Here is a 13,028-nt window from a genome sequence, read left to right as displayed (position 1 = left end):
CTCAATAGAAATGGTCTCAGTGAAAGAGTCACTGTGAAGAAGCCGTTCTTAAGTAAGAGAAACAGGGAGAAAAAGCTAAGGTATGCCAAATTACACAAAAACTGGAGCAAAAATCAATGGCAATATAGTGATGAGTCCAATTCTGGAATATCTGATTCAAACAATCATCAATATTTATGAAGGAAATCAAGAGAGAGGTACAACAGTGAGTGTTCACAGCCACCTGTAAAACACGGTGGAGGCCCTGTCATGGTTTGGTGCTGCATTTCTGACAGTGGTGTTGGGGATGATGTGAAGATTGATGAAATTATGAACGCAGAAAATAAAGTAAAATTTTGATCCACGATGCAATACCATTTGGAAAGCATTTGATTATCAATGGCTTTATTTTTCCACGGGTCAATGATGGTAAACGCAGTGCTAATGAGGTAAAAGCCTCTATGGGGAAAAACACAGAGTGGAGCACTGACAGTCATGGACTGGCCCTCCTAGAGCACTAACCACAATATTATTGAAGCAGTGTGAGACTATCTTGAGAGAGAATGGAGCAAAAGGCAGGCAAGAAGAGCGTTGAATGTCCTTGAGAACTGCTCCTAAGGACTACTTAAAGAAATTACAGGAAAGCTTGCTAGAGAGAGTTCAGAGTGTGTTGAAGAGTAAAGGTGGTCATACAGAATATTGACTTTCAATTAATATTGTGCAAACTCTTCCTGTTGCCTTATAAGCTGTATTTTTACACATCGCTTTAAACAATTACAAATTTGTAGTGTAAACTTACACGTGTAGGTTTGCAATGAAGGACATAATTCACAATAATTCCTAAATAATTCATAATTTCCCTGAAGGGACCTCCCCAAGGGATTAATAAAGTTCTATTCTATTCTGTTCTATTCTAAAAGTTATACTGCCCAGTGAATTCTTGCACATTGAAGGAGATGCGAAAATGTTGCTTTAAGATTAAACCAGGAGGAGTCAAGAAGGAAATGTGGTTCATTACCAGTACATCATCACAATGCAGCAGAGGTCAGAGGAATCTTTCTTTGAGCTTTATCACATTGCTGTCCCAAGGAGAAAAACAGTAAATAAACATCATCTGAACTTTGGTACAGGCCTTTTGAACTTCACTTTTTTTTTTTTTTTTTTTTTTTCAAGAAAAAGGGACCTTGTTTATTACTTTATTTTGGCAAGTAATAAATGAACATGTTTCTTAATTTCATGTTATCAATTTGTTTTTGTTATTTCAGGAATCTTAAAAGGAAAGAATATTGGCCGTCAAGGTATGATGTGACAAATATTGCAGCTTTTCTATTATGATGTAACTCCTGCTTAAGTTTGTACTAAATAAATTAACTATCTTAACTATGTAAATACAAAAAAATACAATATAATTAAACTTGTACTAACTATTAAACTAGTTACAGGCAGAAAACATGAGTAACATAGGCTGTTGTCAGTAAGCTCTATATAAATGGCAGTCCAGTATAGAGCACTAGAAATAATGGGGAAAACACAAGGAAGGATCTGGGAACAAATTGGCAGAATAAACACTAAAGACAGCAGTGCAGCACAACAATGAACAAACATTATCCCAGACACTGACAGCAATCATTGTAAAATGGAAACACAAGGCTAGCACAGCTAAACTTAATCAGGGATAAGACAAGGGAAGTAAAGCTGAATACAAAGCATAATAGACAAAAGACTACAAAAATAAAATGGGAACACAAAAAGGCCTAACACAGAAACAGACTCTTAATGAGAAACATTTTACATAAAAAAAAACATATCAATTCATACAATATTCTATTTTTATTGTGTTTTTACAAGAAACCATCTTGAATCTACAATACTTTTTCTTGTAGATTCAAGATGGTTTTTTGTCCTCTTTTTAAACTTTATTTTAGTCACGATTGCTTTGGGTTTATTTATATATAAATATAAATGAATATGTTTCTTAATTTTAATTAATCAATTTGTTCATTATTTTGTTGTTTTATGAGTCATTAGCATTCATGATTTGCAACATTGAGGTATGTTGTGGCACATAATGCAGGTGCTCTATTAAGACATAATTACTACTAAAGTTTGTACTGACTTATTCATTATAAATACACAATATATAAATGCATGCTAACTAATAAACTAGATACTGTGAGAAAACATGACTAATATAGAGTGCTGTACTAATGTTGTCAGCAAGTTCTTTTTTTTTTTTTTTTTTTTTTGTTTGCCTGTCCCGTTTGGCTCTTTTGCCATCAGAATTGTTGTCTAAAGGCAAAGAAAGATGCCCAACGGATTTACTTTACCAAACTGACCATCCCAGCCTTGCCGTAATGGTCCATTTGATTCACCTTTTATTGTTTATTTTATTTTCACTTACTGAATACGGGACAGACTTGACTGGGGGAAAGAAAGAGGGAAAGAGAAACAGCTGAGAAGAGGGACGGGGGAGAAGGGCAAAAGACAAAAACCAACAGAACGGGCAGAGAAAAAAAATGCATATATCAATCACCTGGATCACCTGCTGAGAAAGAAAAAAGAAAGCAAGCAGAAGAGAACAAGAGTAATAGAATAAACAACATCACAATGATATATGGGAATATGACAGTAAATACTAAATATTAAACATTATTGTGCAGCACATAAGATCAACAGAACACAGTGTGCTTTGAGGTAGGAGCCAAAAAGGGTGTAGTTTGTGGGTGTGATCACCCGTGTGTACACCTGTGAGCATGGACGCGCTTGTTTTTTGTTTTTTTAAAAGGTTCCTTCATGTAATAATCTGCTAGAGGGTGTGAATTTCACTTGAGATCCAGCACATTCAGTGGAGTTGACATTGTGTTTTCTCAGTTTTGACCCACTGTGTTTCAGACTACTGCTACTTCAGTGAATTTTAAGAAATCATTTTGCTGTTCTTGGCTGTTTGCCGTGGTTTTATGTGTGGATACTTGAGAGTAAACACTGTGAACAAATGGAAAAAGGCTTAAATTTTTTTGTTGTTGTCCCTGTTCTTGTATCAGAAGGTCATGAAAAACACTGCCTGGCTGTCTTGCTGAGACACTTGTGGGCTGCGACAGTGCTCAAAGGAAAGTCCAATTGGGTCTTTTCACCTGCTGTGACACTTGAAAGGCCAAGCACTCCCACCTGGGGCTTTCACACTTGTTTTTCTCTCCAAATCTTTAGAGGTGTCAACCAACGTAAAGAAAAGGAAAAAATACAAATATGTTTGAGTTGTCTGTCCTTGTCTTTCTTCATTTACTGCATTACGTTGACCGACTCTAAAAGCAGAATTTTCACCCTTTTTTTTTTTGGATTCACAGGTTCGTCAAGAAAACACAGCGCCACTCATTGGTGCCTGCAGAATATTGCACAAGAATCAGTCGACAGCTCCGATGAGGAGTTCTTTGACGCCAGAGGTTAGTAAGAAATTGCATGTCCTCATCTCCTCGTGCCTTCATCTTGTAGTTTTTGGACTTTCCAACATTATTAGTGAACGAAATAACCCAAACTTATTATCAGCATTTCAAAAAACCTCTATACTTGTTTTCCTTGCTGCCCTTTTCACTGAAGGAGCTGAAGAAAATGTATCCTGTAGGCATTATGATAGATAAATTATTCATTACTGAAAGGTTCCAGGTGTGTTTAGGCTTCAAGGAAGCATTAAAAATAGCAGTAACACTATTTTAAAAAGGCATCTGTGCTGGCAAGGACAAGTAACAAAAAACCGCAACTCTTGCTGGACAAAATGACACATCCTTGTTTAGTATTTAGGGAAAAGAGGCCAAAAGGAGCTGGGTGCAGCTGCTAGCAACGAATACAAGATGATTTGTCAGCATAATGTGGGTGCAAGGCAGACAAACAAAGTAAGGAACAAATCTGAAAAACATACGGAATTATACAAAGAACCACGAATAACAATGAATAACAAATTTCAAATGATTGCAGAGTTGTCTGTTTCTGTTTCATCAAACAAACACTACACAGACAGCTTCGATTGGTGGTGCAGGTATTTTTCAGTGTCTTCTCTCAATGATGAAAACTTGCTTAAAAGAGCCAATAATCGCTAATCTCAACAATTAAGAATCTGGGATATCATACAAGATTGAATTCCAACTACAGAATAATAAATCAAATAATAAAACTAGACAAATGTAACAGGTTGTGACAAAGGTTAATTAGCTCCTTGTATTTCAAAGCAGAAGGTCCGTATTGTGTATTTATGATTGCTGTAGTGACCGGACTTGATATAGATGACAAATGAAGTCTGTCACTCTTAATTGTTGTCCACTTTCCTGCTGAAGATCCTTTTAAATTCATTTAGATGTCAGCTTGACCATAAATAGACACACTTGAGAACATGCCGGACTGCTAGCCTTTTCACGGTCCCAGTGGGAGTTAATCAGCGAATAAGTACAACACTTATCGCTCCAATTATCCACTCCAAGTGCTTATCCCCAAAGAGTCTGATGGTAGAGATACTTCTGAATTATGGTTTTAGTAGTGTAACATGTTCTTATTTTACATTAGGTCGGTGAATATCCAGCAGTGTGTTTAGAGTTTCGGGTGTTTAGTGTTCTTTTGTATGAGATGAAAACATGATAAAAATGTGCCTCTGGGGTATCAGATAAAAAGTGCTGCACTCATTTCTATTTTTGCATTTAAGGGAAAATGTAAGTCACATGTTCGGTGTGGAGGAACTTTATATAACAGTCTTGTCCTTAACTTTTGCTTTTATCGATGCCATTTTCCCTACCATTTTCATTCAGTTTTGTTTGATTTTCCTTGCCTCCCCTCTCCCGCGTAGTCTCTTTGCCAAAAAAAGGCACGTTTACAACTCATAGTCTTAGAAAACATTAAATATTTATCCTTATCACAGCTGTTGCAGAGCAGAGCTGTGCATTGCACTGCATTTTATGAGGCCGGCATCGAGGCGCCTATCAGTGGCGAGGAATCACTGGGGGAAAAGATAGCACACATGCCTTATATGTGAGCCGATGTACCTCATCACCCTCACACTATCTGCAGCATGGAATTCCACTCTCAGCCAAGAAATATCCCACGTGGCTGTGAAGCAGAGAGAAACGGAGATGTCCCTTATGTCCTTTGATTAAATATTGGTGGTTAATGGGGAAAGAAGCTGCAATTATCTTGACGATATTTTCTTTGTGTTTATGTATTTCTTGTTAATTAGTTCAAATGAACATTTTGGCACTGTTGGAAAATGTGCTTATTTGCCTACTAGCTGTGAAGCTTCATAGTTAGAGTATGATATTGGAATCTGTCATGGTCCTGGGCCATGTTGGCCCAGTATTCTTAGTTTTCATGTATTTTTGTATTTTGTTCCTTATTTAGGCCATGCTTCCTGGGTTGCTCTGTTACGTTGTTCCTTATGTGTTTTCCCCTTGTGACTCTTACCCCTTGTGTGCCCCTCTGTGTATCTGTGAGCCCTCGTCTCTCCTTGTGTTTTATTCCATGTTTTCCCCAGCCCGTTATGTCTGTGTTCTCCCCGTGCTCTCTCTCCTCCTGTCTGAACCTCTGTGTACTTCCTGTTTTACTTTGACAGTCTCCCGTCAGTGTTGCGTTCACTCCTGCCGTGTCTTGTTATGATTATCAGTGTCACCTGTGTTCCCCGTGTGTTCCCACTTCCCTCGTTAACCCTCTGTGTATTTATGTCTGCGTCTCCCTCAGTTCGGTGTCGCGTTCTCCCTTCATCCATGGCCGTGCGTTTCTCTGTGTGTTACGTTATAGTTTCCCGGTTTAATTTGTATGGTTCTGCTCTCCAGCAATAAAGCTGTGAATTTTGAGTTCATTCCTGCCTCTGTGAGTTTGCGATTGGGTCCTCATCCAGCCTGCACACAGCCGAATCATGACAGAATCAGTCTTTACACCTTAAATAGGATTGGCGGACCTCTAGTATGATTGCAGAGGTCATCTATCATCCTAATTCTGTGAGAACCTGCCATGCCTCTAATTTGTAAAGTAAAAATTCTACTATAGGTTTCCAACCAGAGAAGTCCTATGTTGTTGGGAGATGCAAAGAGAGACTGCTGAGAATATTCAAAAATGATGATCCGCTGAGGCAACGCCTGAAGGGAGCAGCTGAAAAAGAAGACTCCCTGTGTTACCGTTAGTCCCCTGTGATTTCAGCTTTTTTTTAAAGCACACTTTTTTCTGCCTCTTTGCTGCACGATGAATAAGTTGTATGCTGTCTATTAAAAATTAAAAGTTATACAGTGCAGTTTCAAGAGGATATATATTGCTACATAACCTAGAGACCAATTTACAGAGAGAGCTCAGTGCATGGTAGCATGCGTTTCAACAGGCTCAGCAGTCATTGTGTGCAGCCTATTGATGGTTATGCAAATAGCAACCAGAGATGTCAGTTATTACATTGTTTGGTAATAACTGACATGTTTCACAGTTAGAGGGTAATTTCTAAATGACACGATGTCCCCCCCTTGTAATAATCCCATGTCAAGATTATTTAGGTTGTTAATTAACCTTTTTCCTAATTTCCTGCCTGTATACCCACCAAAGCTAACTGGCTATAATCTGTAGCTTCAGACATAAACTCCTCAAAGCAGTCAAGATAGCTGAAACACTGATCAAGGAGGATGCTATTGTTTTCCAGTCATGAATTTTGCATTTTATAGAGAATCTGTAACATCAAAGTTTCCATATCCATCTGTTGTGAGGTGAAAACCCTGTTGCTTCTTTGTAGAGTGGCCTGAATTTGTATTCAAGACGCTTGTCTGTGGAGAGCAAACATATCACATCTCATTTTGTCATCTCTCACCGAGCACACTATCGGAAGGACTTGGGGCAGGCCAGTGTTTTTGAAGTATTAGGTTGTGAAAACCCTGGATTATCCTTTCAAGTTGGATGAAAGCAAGACTGTTTCATTCTGCAAAGAAGGCTCTTAAGAATGAGCACAAGTGAAAGAGGATATACAGCGTAGCACAGAGAGGGGAGCATATTCTAACTGAATTTATTTTTTCCTTGTGGTCTGTCTGTGACTTTATAGCCTGAGCTCGGGGGAGAAGTGGAGCTGTGTCCTGCAGCAAAGACAACAGAGCAAGTTATTCTAAACATAAACATGTGCTTAGAATGAAAGATGCCTTCCTTAAAAGGGAAACCAGACCAAGGTCATAAAAGGTTGTTGAAGTTATGACCCACTACAGCTGCTTGCTAACTGCAGGCCTCTGAGTGTTGGTTGTGTATAACTCGTCTCTTCTTTTCCTGCAGGCAGAGGGGATATATGGTTTTCTCATGAAAAGTAATTTAAAAGTTAGAAAAGTTGAGAGAGAAACTGAAAGAATTGGATTCCGAATGAAAGCATGATTGAGTGGTTAGTTTGTCATATTATAGGCCCACCACTCAAACCATCACAATAAGCTTGGGGGAGTTTTATTTAGGCTGTTATGATGAATGCCTTCATCTGCACTGCGTTACCCAGTGGACAGAGGAAAAAAAACATGAAAATGTATGAAGACTGTCAGAGCATTTCCCCAGATTTCTGCTAAAAAGATGAGCCCAGGCTGCCTCTATTATCACTTTGGGTTTTTGTGTGTGTGTGTGTGGGGGGGGTGGGGGGCTGGGGGGGGGGGGGGGGGGGTGGGTGGGTGGGGGGGGGGGGGTGGTATTGTTTTAAACAGTAGTTTAAACCATTTCCTTGATTATGAGCTGTATCTATACAGATGGTTGTGTATATACAATACATTCTCTGGATCTTCCTGGAAAGGAAATGATGCATCTCTAGGGCTCTTGCCCACACTGCACATGGCATTTTAAGCTGAGTATTCAGAAGTGGCTACACTGTATTCCAGAGCTTTCACTTCATCTAAGCTTTTGAGACCCATCAATATAATTGGTTGGTCACAGCATGCATCTATTACAAGTTGATCAAAGACTGCTTGTAAAGAGTTTGCGAAAAAGAAAAGATGAAAATGCATACATAAGCGGAGGAAACAAGGGTTTGACATTTGTGAGGTTTTTCATCTGTCATCCAGGAGATTGGTTTTGCAGCATTAGTTTAGGGCATCACTTTTGTCCTTTTGGGGGTTCACAATAATATGGTGACAGTATACTGTATAGGAAATATGACTTTATGTATTGGCCCCTCATTTCTAGCATAATGTAGCAGGTTAAGATTCCTGTAGTGCCCCTTTAAATGAGACTTGAGAGGCCGGTTGCAGCATTCCTATTAAATAATGTGCTTGTATTTTCTGTTCTGCCTGATGAATGAAAACAGGACGGTATTCTATCAGTAGTACAAACAGTAGCTTATTTGAACAAATTGACAACTTCCATGTTTCATCTCAAGTATGAGTGTTTTATAGTTAGTTATCAGAACAAAGCAAATAAATAAAGCTATATTATTCTGATGTTCAAATTCATTCTAAAAGATCTTTAAATATTACAGCTTTCACTAGACTAGAATTCTCTAACCAGATATTAACCAATAATAAATACCAGCCAAATAATTACCATATAATTATCATACAATTTCTAATTAGCATATAATTTCTAATTAACAGAGCATTTCATACATATTACTGAAGCTGGGTCTCATCTGTTACTGCTAATCACATATGTGCTTTGTACAGCAAAAAAGACATGTTTTTAGCCACAGCGCCTCACATTCTTTGCCTCAAATCTCATCCTGCTGATGTGCCTCTTTTCACACAATCCTCTTCTTTGTCATTTCTCTGATTTTCATTGCTGCTCTTTCACAGATTTTTCATTTTTTCAGAAACCGATTCTTCCCTAAAAATCCATCAAAATTTAATATTTGCAAAAAAATTCAAATAAAACCTAAGGCATATTTGTGATTCATTGTTTAGTGTGATGAAAATTACTTTAACTGCAGCATTAGAGTACAAATCTGAGCAAGCACTAGACTCCAGATTATTTTTCTTGATAGTTTTTTGCAAGAAAAAAAAACTTGAATAAGACGTAACAAATGACAGTGTAAATCATATTGTTAAACAGGGAAGCAGACATGAAATTCATCAACGTCTGTGATGAGAACCGAGGCTGTGAGCTTTATTTTTTTGTTACTGATGTTGTTGCGTGTCAGCCAGTGTTTGTATGACATGGTGTAGAGGCAACACAGCTGTTTGCTGGATGTTTGATGCTGTCATCTCTGTTGATTAACTCCCCTGACTCCTTTGTGCACAGCTGCCCCTTAGCAAAGCCCCCACGCACCCCAGCACGCAAACACAAAATCAGTTTGTCACATCGTCAGAAGCTTCTGGAGCTGGCCTACAGTGATGACAAAAACAGAAGTGAAGCACACACTGGGGGTCACAGAGTTTCCCAGGCTGACGTGCAGACACCCACAAAGATCCGGTGAAGATGCTGAGCGGATTCATGAACGTCCACCTCATGCTCTGGAGTCTGCTTCATCGATGAGCATAAAATATTAATTTTCCACCAGAGGCAGGTAAACCTCAAGTTTACCTCCAATTCAAATCCAGAAAGCTCTCCAGTGAAAGGAGATTACAAGACATTCGAAGCTTATCCTCAGAGAAGACAAGGAAAATCCAAACCACTCTGCTTAGGAGGAGTTTTACCGATTCATTTCAAGAGGATACTTTCAAATTGTTAAATTATTTGAAGCTCTGCCTGCAGTGAAGAAACCACATGCAGAAACATGATGGGACATCATCAGTTTGAGCAAGCCAATAGAATAAAGGCTTTTTCTTTGAGTTATTACTCTTAGAAAAAGATTGCGTTGCTGAATAAGTTGTGCAAACCTAAACATTGCAATTCTAATTAAAATTGCTTAGTAAGACTAAACCTAGTCCAGTTTTATTCGATAACTGGTCTGTTTTGGGTTGAGGCAGTGGCGGCTGGCCCATAGGGGGCGCTCGGGCTCCGCCCCCCCAAATGTGGAGGAGTAAAAATATATATTTTTAAAAAATTCATCAATGATAGTTTTACTATGTGTGTGCCCATATACAGCCAGGCGTATTTTAACATTTTCACCAGCTGACTCATTAAAGTTCAACCAACAAACGGTGTTTTTCTTCTTCTGGGGCGCTCGTCAAAGCGCCCTTGATATGCAGCGAAATAGCCTATCATTAAATGGTTGCCAGGGGAAAATAATAAATATTTGACCTATCAGCGTCGCTGAATTAAATGGTTTGGGGGCGCTTAAAATTGCGCCCCTGCAGAAAACGCGCGAAGATTTGCTGTTCTAGAATTTTACCTCAGTCAGTAGCCTAAGTGAGCTATAAGGTCAGAGAGAGACGATGGCAGCGGTATTGTTAACGGTTGAGGCACAGCCTCCCCCAAATTCGGTTAGATCGCTTCTAACCTACCCTTTTGCCAGAAGGACAATGGCAGAAAAACTGCAAGTTAAAGAGTTGGGACCTGACAAGCCCGAAATTCAACTAACCCAGGCAACGAAGGAGAAGTCAAAAGCATACAACAGGACTTTTTGTCGGAGTTGGTTCCAGCGCAAGTCGTGGCTGACAGGCTGTGGAACAGCTAATGCACTTTTTTGTTTCCCGTGCATACTGTTCAAAAGTGACAAGTGTGATTTGACGTGGACACAATCTGGACAAACCGACTTAAAGCACCTCTCCGAACGAATCAAGAAACATGAAAGCTCACGAGTTCATATGGACAACAGTGTAAAGCTAGCTGTGCTAGGGAAAACTAGCATAGCGGCGCAGCTAGATGATGGACATCGGATTGCTTTAAGAAGGCACAACGAAGAGGTAGATAAAAACCGTCATATTTTATCTAAAATCATCGATTGTATTAAGTTTTGTGGTGCTTTTGAGCTAGCAATGCGGGGACGCATTTAGCCCACCCCCCCAATCAGTTTACAGTTGTTGTTTTCAATAGTTATTTTTCATTCATTCAAAAAAAAAAAAAAAATCTGTTCATGTTCATTTTTACAAATCTATACAAATGGCCAGAATATGGTTGTTCATTTTAAATTTAAATTAAAATTGTGTTGTTTGATGTACTCATTAACCCTTTACAGCCGATCGGAGCGGGCACGCTCTGTTTTGCGTAACTATTTTTAAATCCCGGTAGCTCTGCAACCAAGTAAGCTAGCGCAATAATTTTTTTTGCATATGAAACTGGAGGAGTTGTACTTACATCTGATGCCATCAGCTTGTCCTCGGTCACAGTTTCCTTCCACATATAGCTTTGCAAAAACTGCATAAAAATCACTTGCAGCAACAAAAACATGATATTCCAGAAACACGCTTCGCTGATCCATCAGCTGTTTGTAACACTTCCTACGTCCATCAGCGCGAACTATCACATGACCGCATGACCTGCCCGAAACCGGAAGTGACGTCATTTTGCGGAAATGTAGTTTTTTACGATCGAGGCCTTATGAGCTTGTGTTTTACTTGTTATGTGTTTTAAAAAGTTATGTTTGACTTTATGACTTTCTGTGTCGTTTCTGGGATGCTTAAGACTCATATTGCACTGCTGGAAATAGTTTATTTTGATGCATATGCTGTTATTTTGCAAATTTGCACTATAATATTTATTTTTGTTTTTCCTGCAGTATATAAAAATTGGTGTATTTCAAAAATAAAACTATGAAGACACTCAAAATAAATTTCCTGTGGTGGGAAACTAGTTTGTGTAACTTTTTTGTATTTACAGTTTTGAGGGATAAGCCTCTTAAATTTCTCTAACTAGAAATATATGTTAAAAAAACAAAAACGATTTTCAATTTTTTTGTAGTTTATTGCACTTTTTTGCAATTTATGTAATTACTATGCACCTAATGCAGACATATTATTAAAGTTTGGGCTATAATGGTTGTATTGATGTATAGCAACTTGAAATGCTCCCAAAAATGGCTCCACAGCATGTAAAAATATAATATAAGCTCTGGCGAACTTGGTTCTATGGTAGGTCTTAAAGGGTTAAATGGGTCATTTTAGTCGATATCATAAAAATTGCCCCCCCTGAGATTTTTTTCAGGAGCCGCCACTGGGTTGAGGGTAACAGTTTAAGAGACAATGCTGCGATTCTTCTTGGCTCTTTTGTTTCCAAATGAAAATGCAGTGCAGAAAAGCTGCAGTTAATGGCATTTCTCATCACCAATCCCCAACAATAAAATACATTTGGGGTGTTAAATGGAATGAAACATGATTAAGATTTCCTGCATCACAGAGTGGTTTGTGCTGTGTCATGCTGTAGACGTAAATGTAGAAATGCAGTCTGTTTCTCTGCAACGTGAAGTGTTGTTTTTGTATTACCAACAACAGCAGTGTGTGTAAATGTGTGAGAATTGCTTTCATTTCCTCTTTTTACACCATCTGTAGTAGTAAAATTGAAAAATTTTGTCTCTCTCAATCCTACACCTCCACTTCAGCCTCTCACCCCTTCAGCACCACATCATTAGTATTTTAAAAATGAATGCAAGCAGACAAAAAAAATGAAAACAATTTATAAGTAAAAGAAAAATTTCTATTGCGGTTAATGACCGGAAGTGTCAGCTGTGGTACCGTTAAATTCCTGATGAGCTATAACAGTTCTTTAGGTCAAAACAGTTTGATTTCCTCCTCCTTGTCCTCCTCGCTGTGAGACATGCCGGGCTATTTTGATTTAGATGATATCACAATTACCACATTTACATTTGATCACATTTATATTTTCTTGTTAGAATGCATAATACAGACCTTGGCATATAAATACATCTCGACTTTTGTTTAAGGATCTTGCATTCAAAAGCAATTGAGTTGCATACACAATGAGGAGAAGTCAGTTATTTTTTAGTTTATTTAGTTTTCCTTTTTTACATCAGGACTATTTTTGCTGTCTGGCTGCTTAGGCGAATGCCAACTCGATTGTTTATTGATGTGAGCTGTTAACAAATTTGCTGTGTGTTAATCCTGATTTGTTATTTGCGACATTAATTTAAATAGCGAGAGGACTGAGCCTGACAGGATATTAAAACATATGACTGTTTTGGTTGTAAATTGGGTTTTAATGCAAGTCAGACTTGCATTACTATGTTGTTGTGTACTCCCTGAACTATATTT

General features: G+C 38.4%; 1 protein-coding gene across 3 annotated transcripts in view; it reads left to right on the top strand.

Moving 5' to 3' along the window:
* pitpnm3 (PITPNM family member 3) overlaps window positions 1–13,028 on the top strand; it is a 108,625-nt gene that overhangs the window by 23,280 nt on the left and 72,317 nt on the right. For all 3 annotated transcript variants that reach the window (XM_086261922.1, XM_086261921.1, XM_086261920.1), the window contains exon 2: window positions 3,321–3,416. In XM_086261922.1, coding sequence (XP_086118048.1) covers window positions 3,321–3,416 — 96 coding nt within the window. The remainder of the gene's footprint in view (window positions 1–3,320; window positions 3,417–13,028) is intronic.

Source organism: Aulonocara sp. 'chitande type north' Nkhata Bay, linkage group LG14 (genome assembly GCF_057382095.1).
Source record: "Aulonocara sp. 'chitande type north' Nkhata Bay isolate Kocher_YH1m ecotype deep benthic linkage group LG14, A_spYH_male_GT1.1, whole genome shotgun sequence".
Taxonomy (NCBI): Eukaryota; Metazoa; Chordata; class Actinopteri; order Cichliformes; family Cichlidae; genus Aulonocara; species Aulonocara sp. 'chitande type north' Nkhata Bay.
The sequence above is the reverse complement of the archived record's forward strand: the minus strand, read 5'-3'. Positions and strand labels throughout refer to the sequence as shown.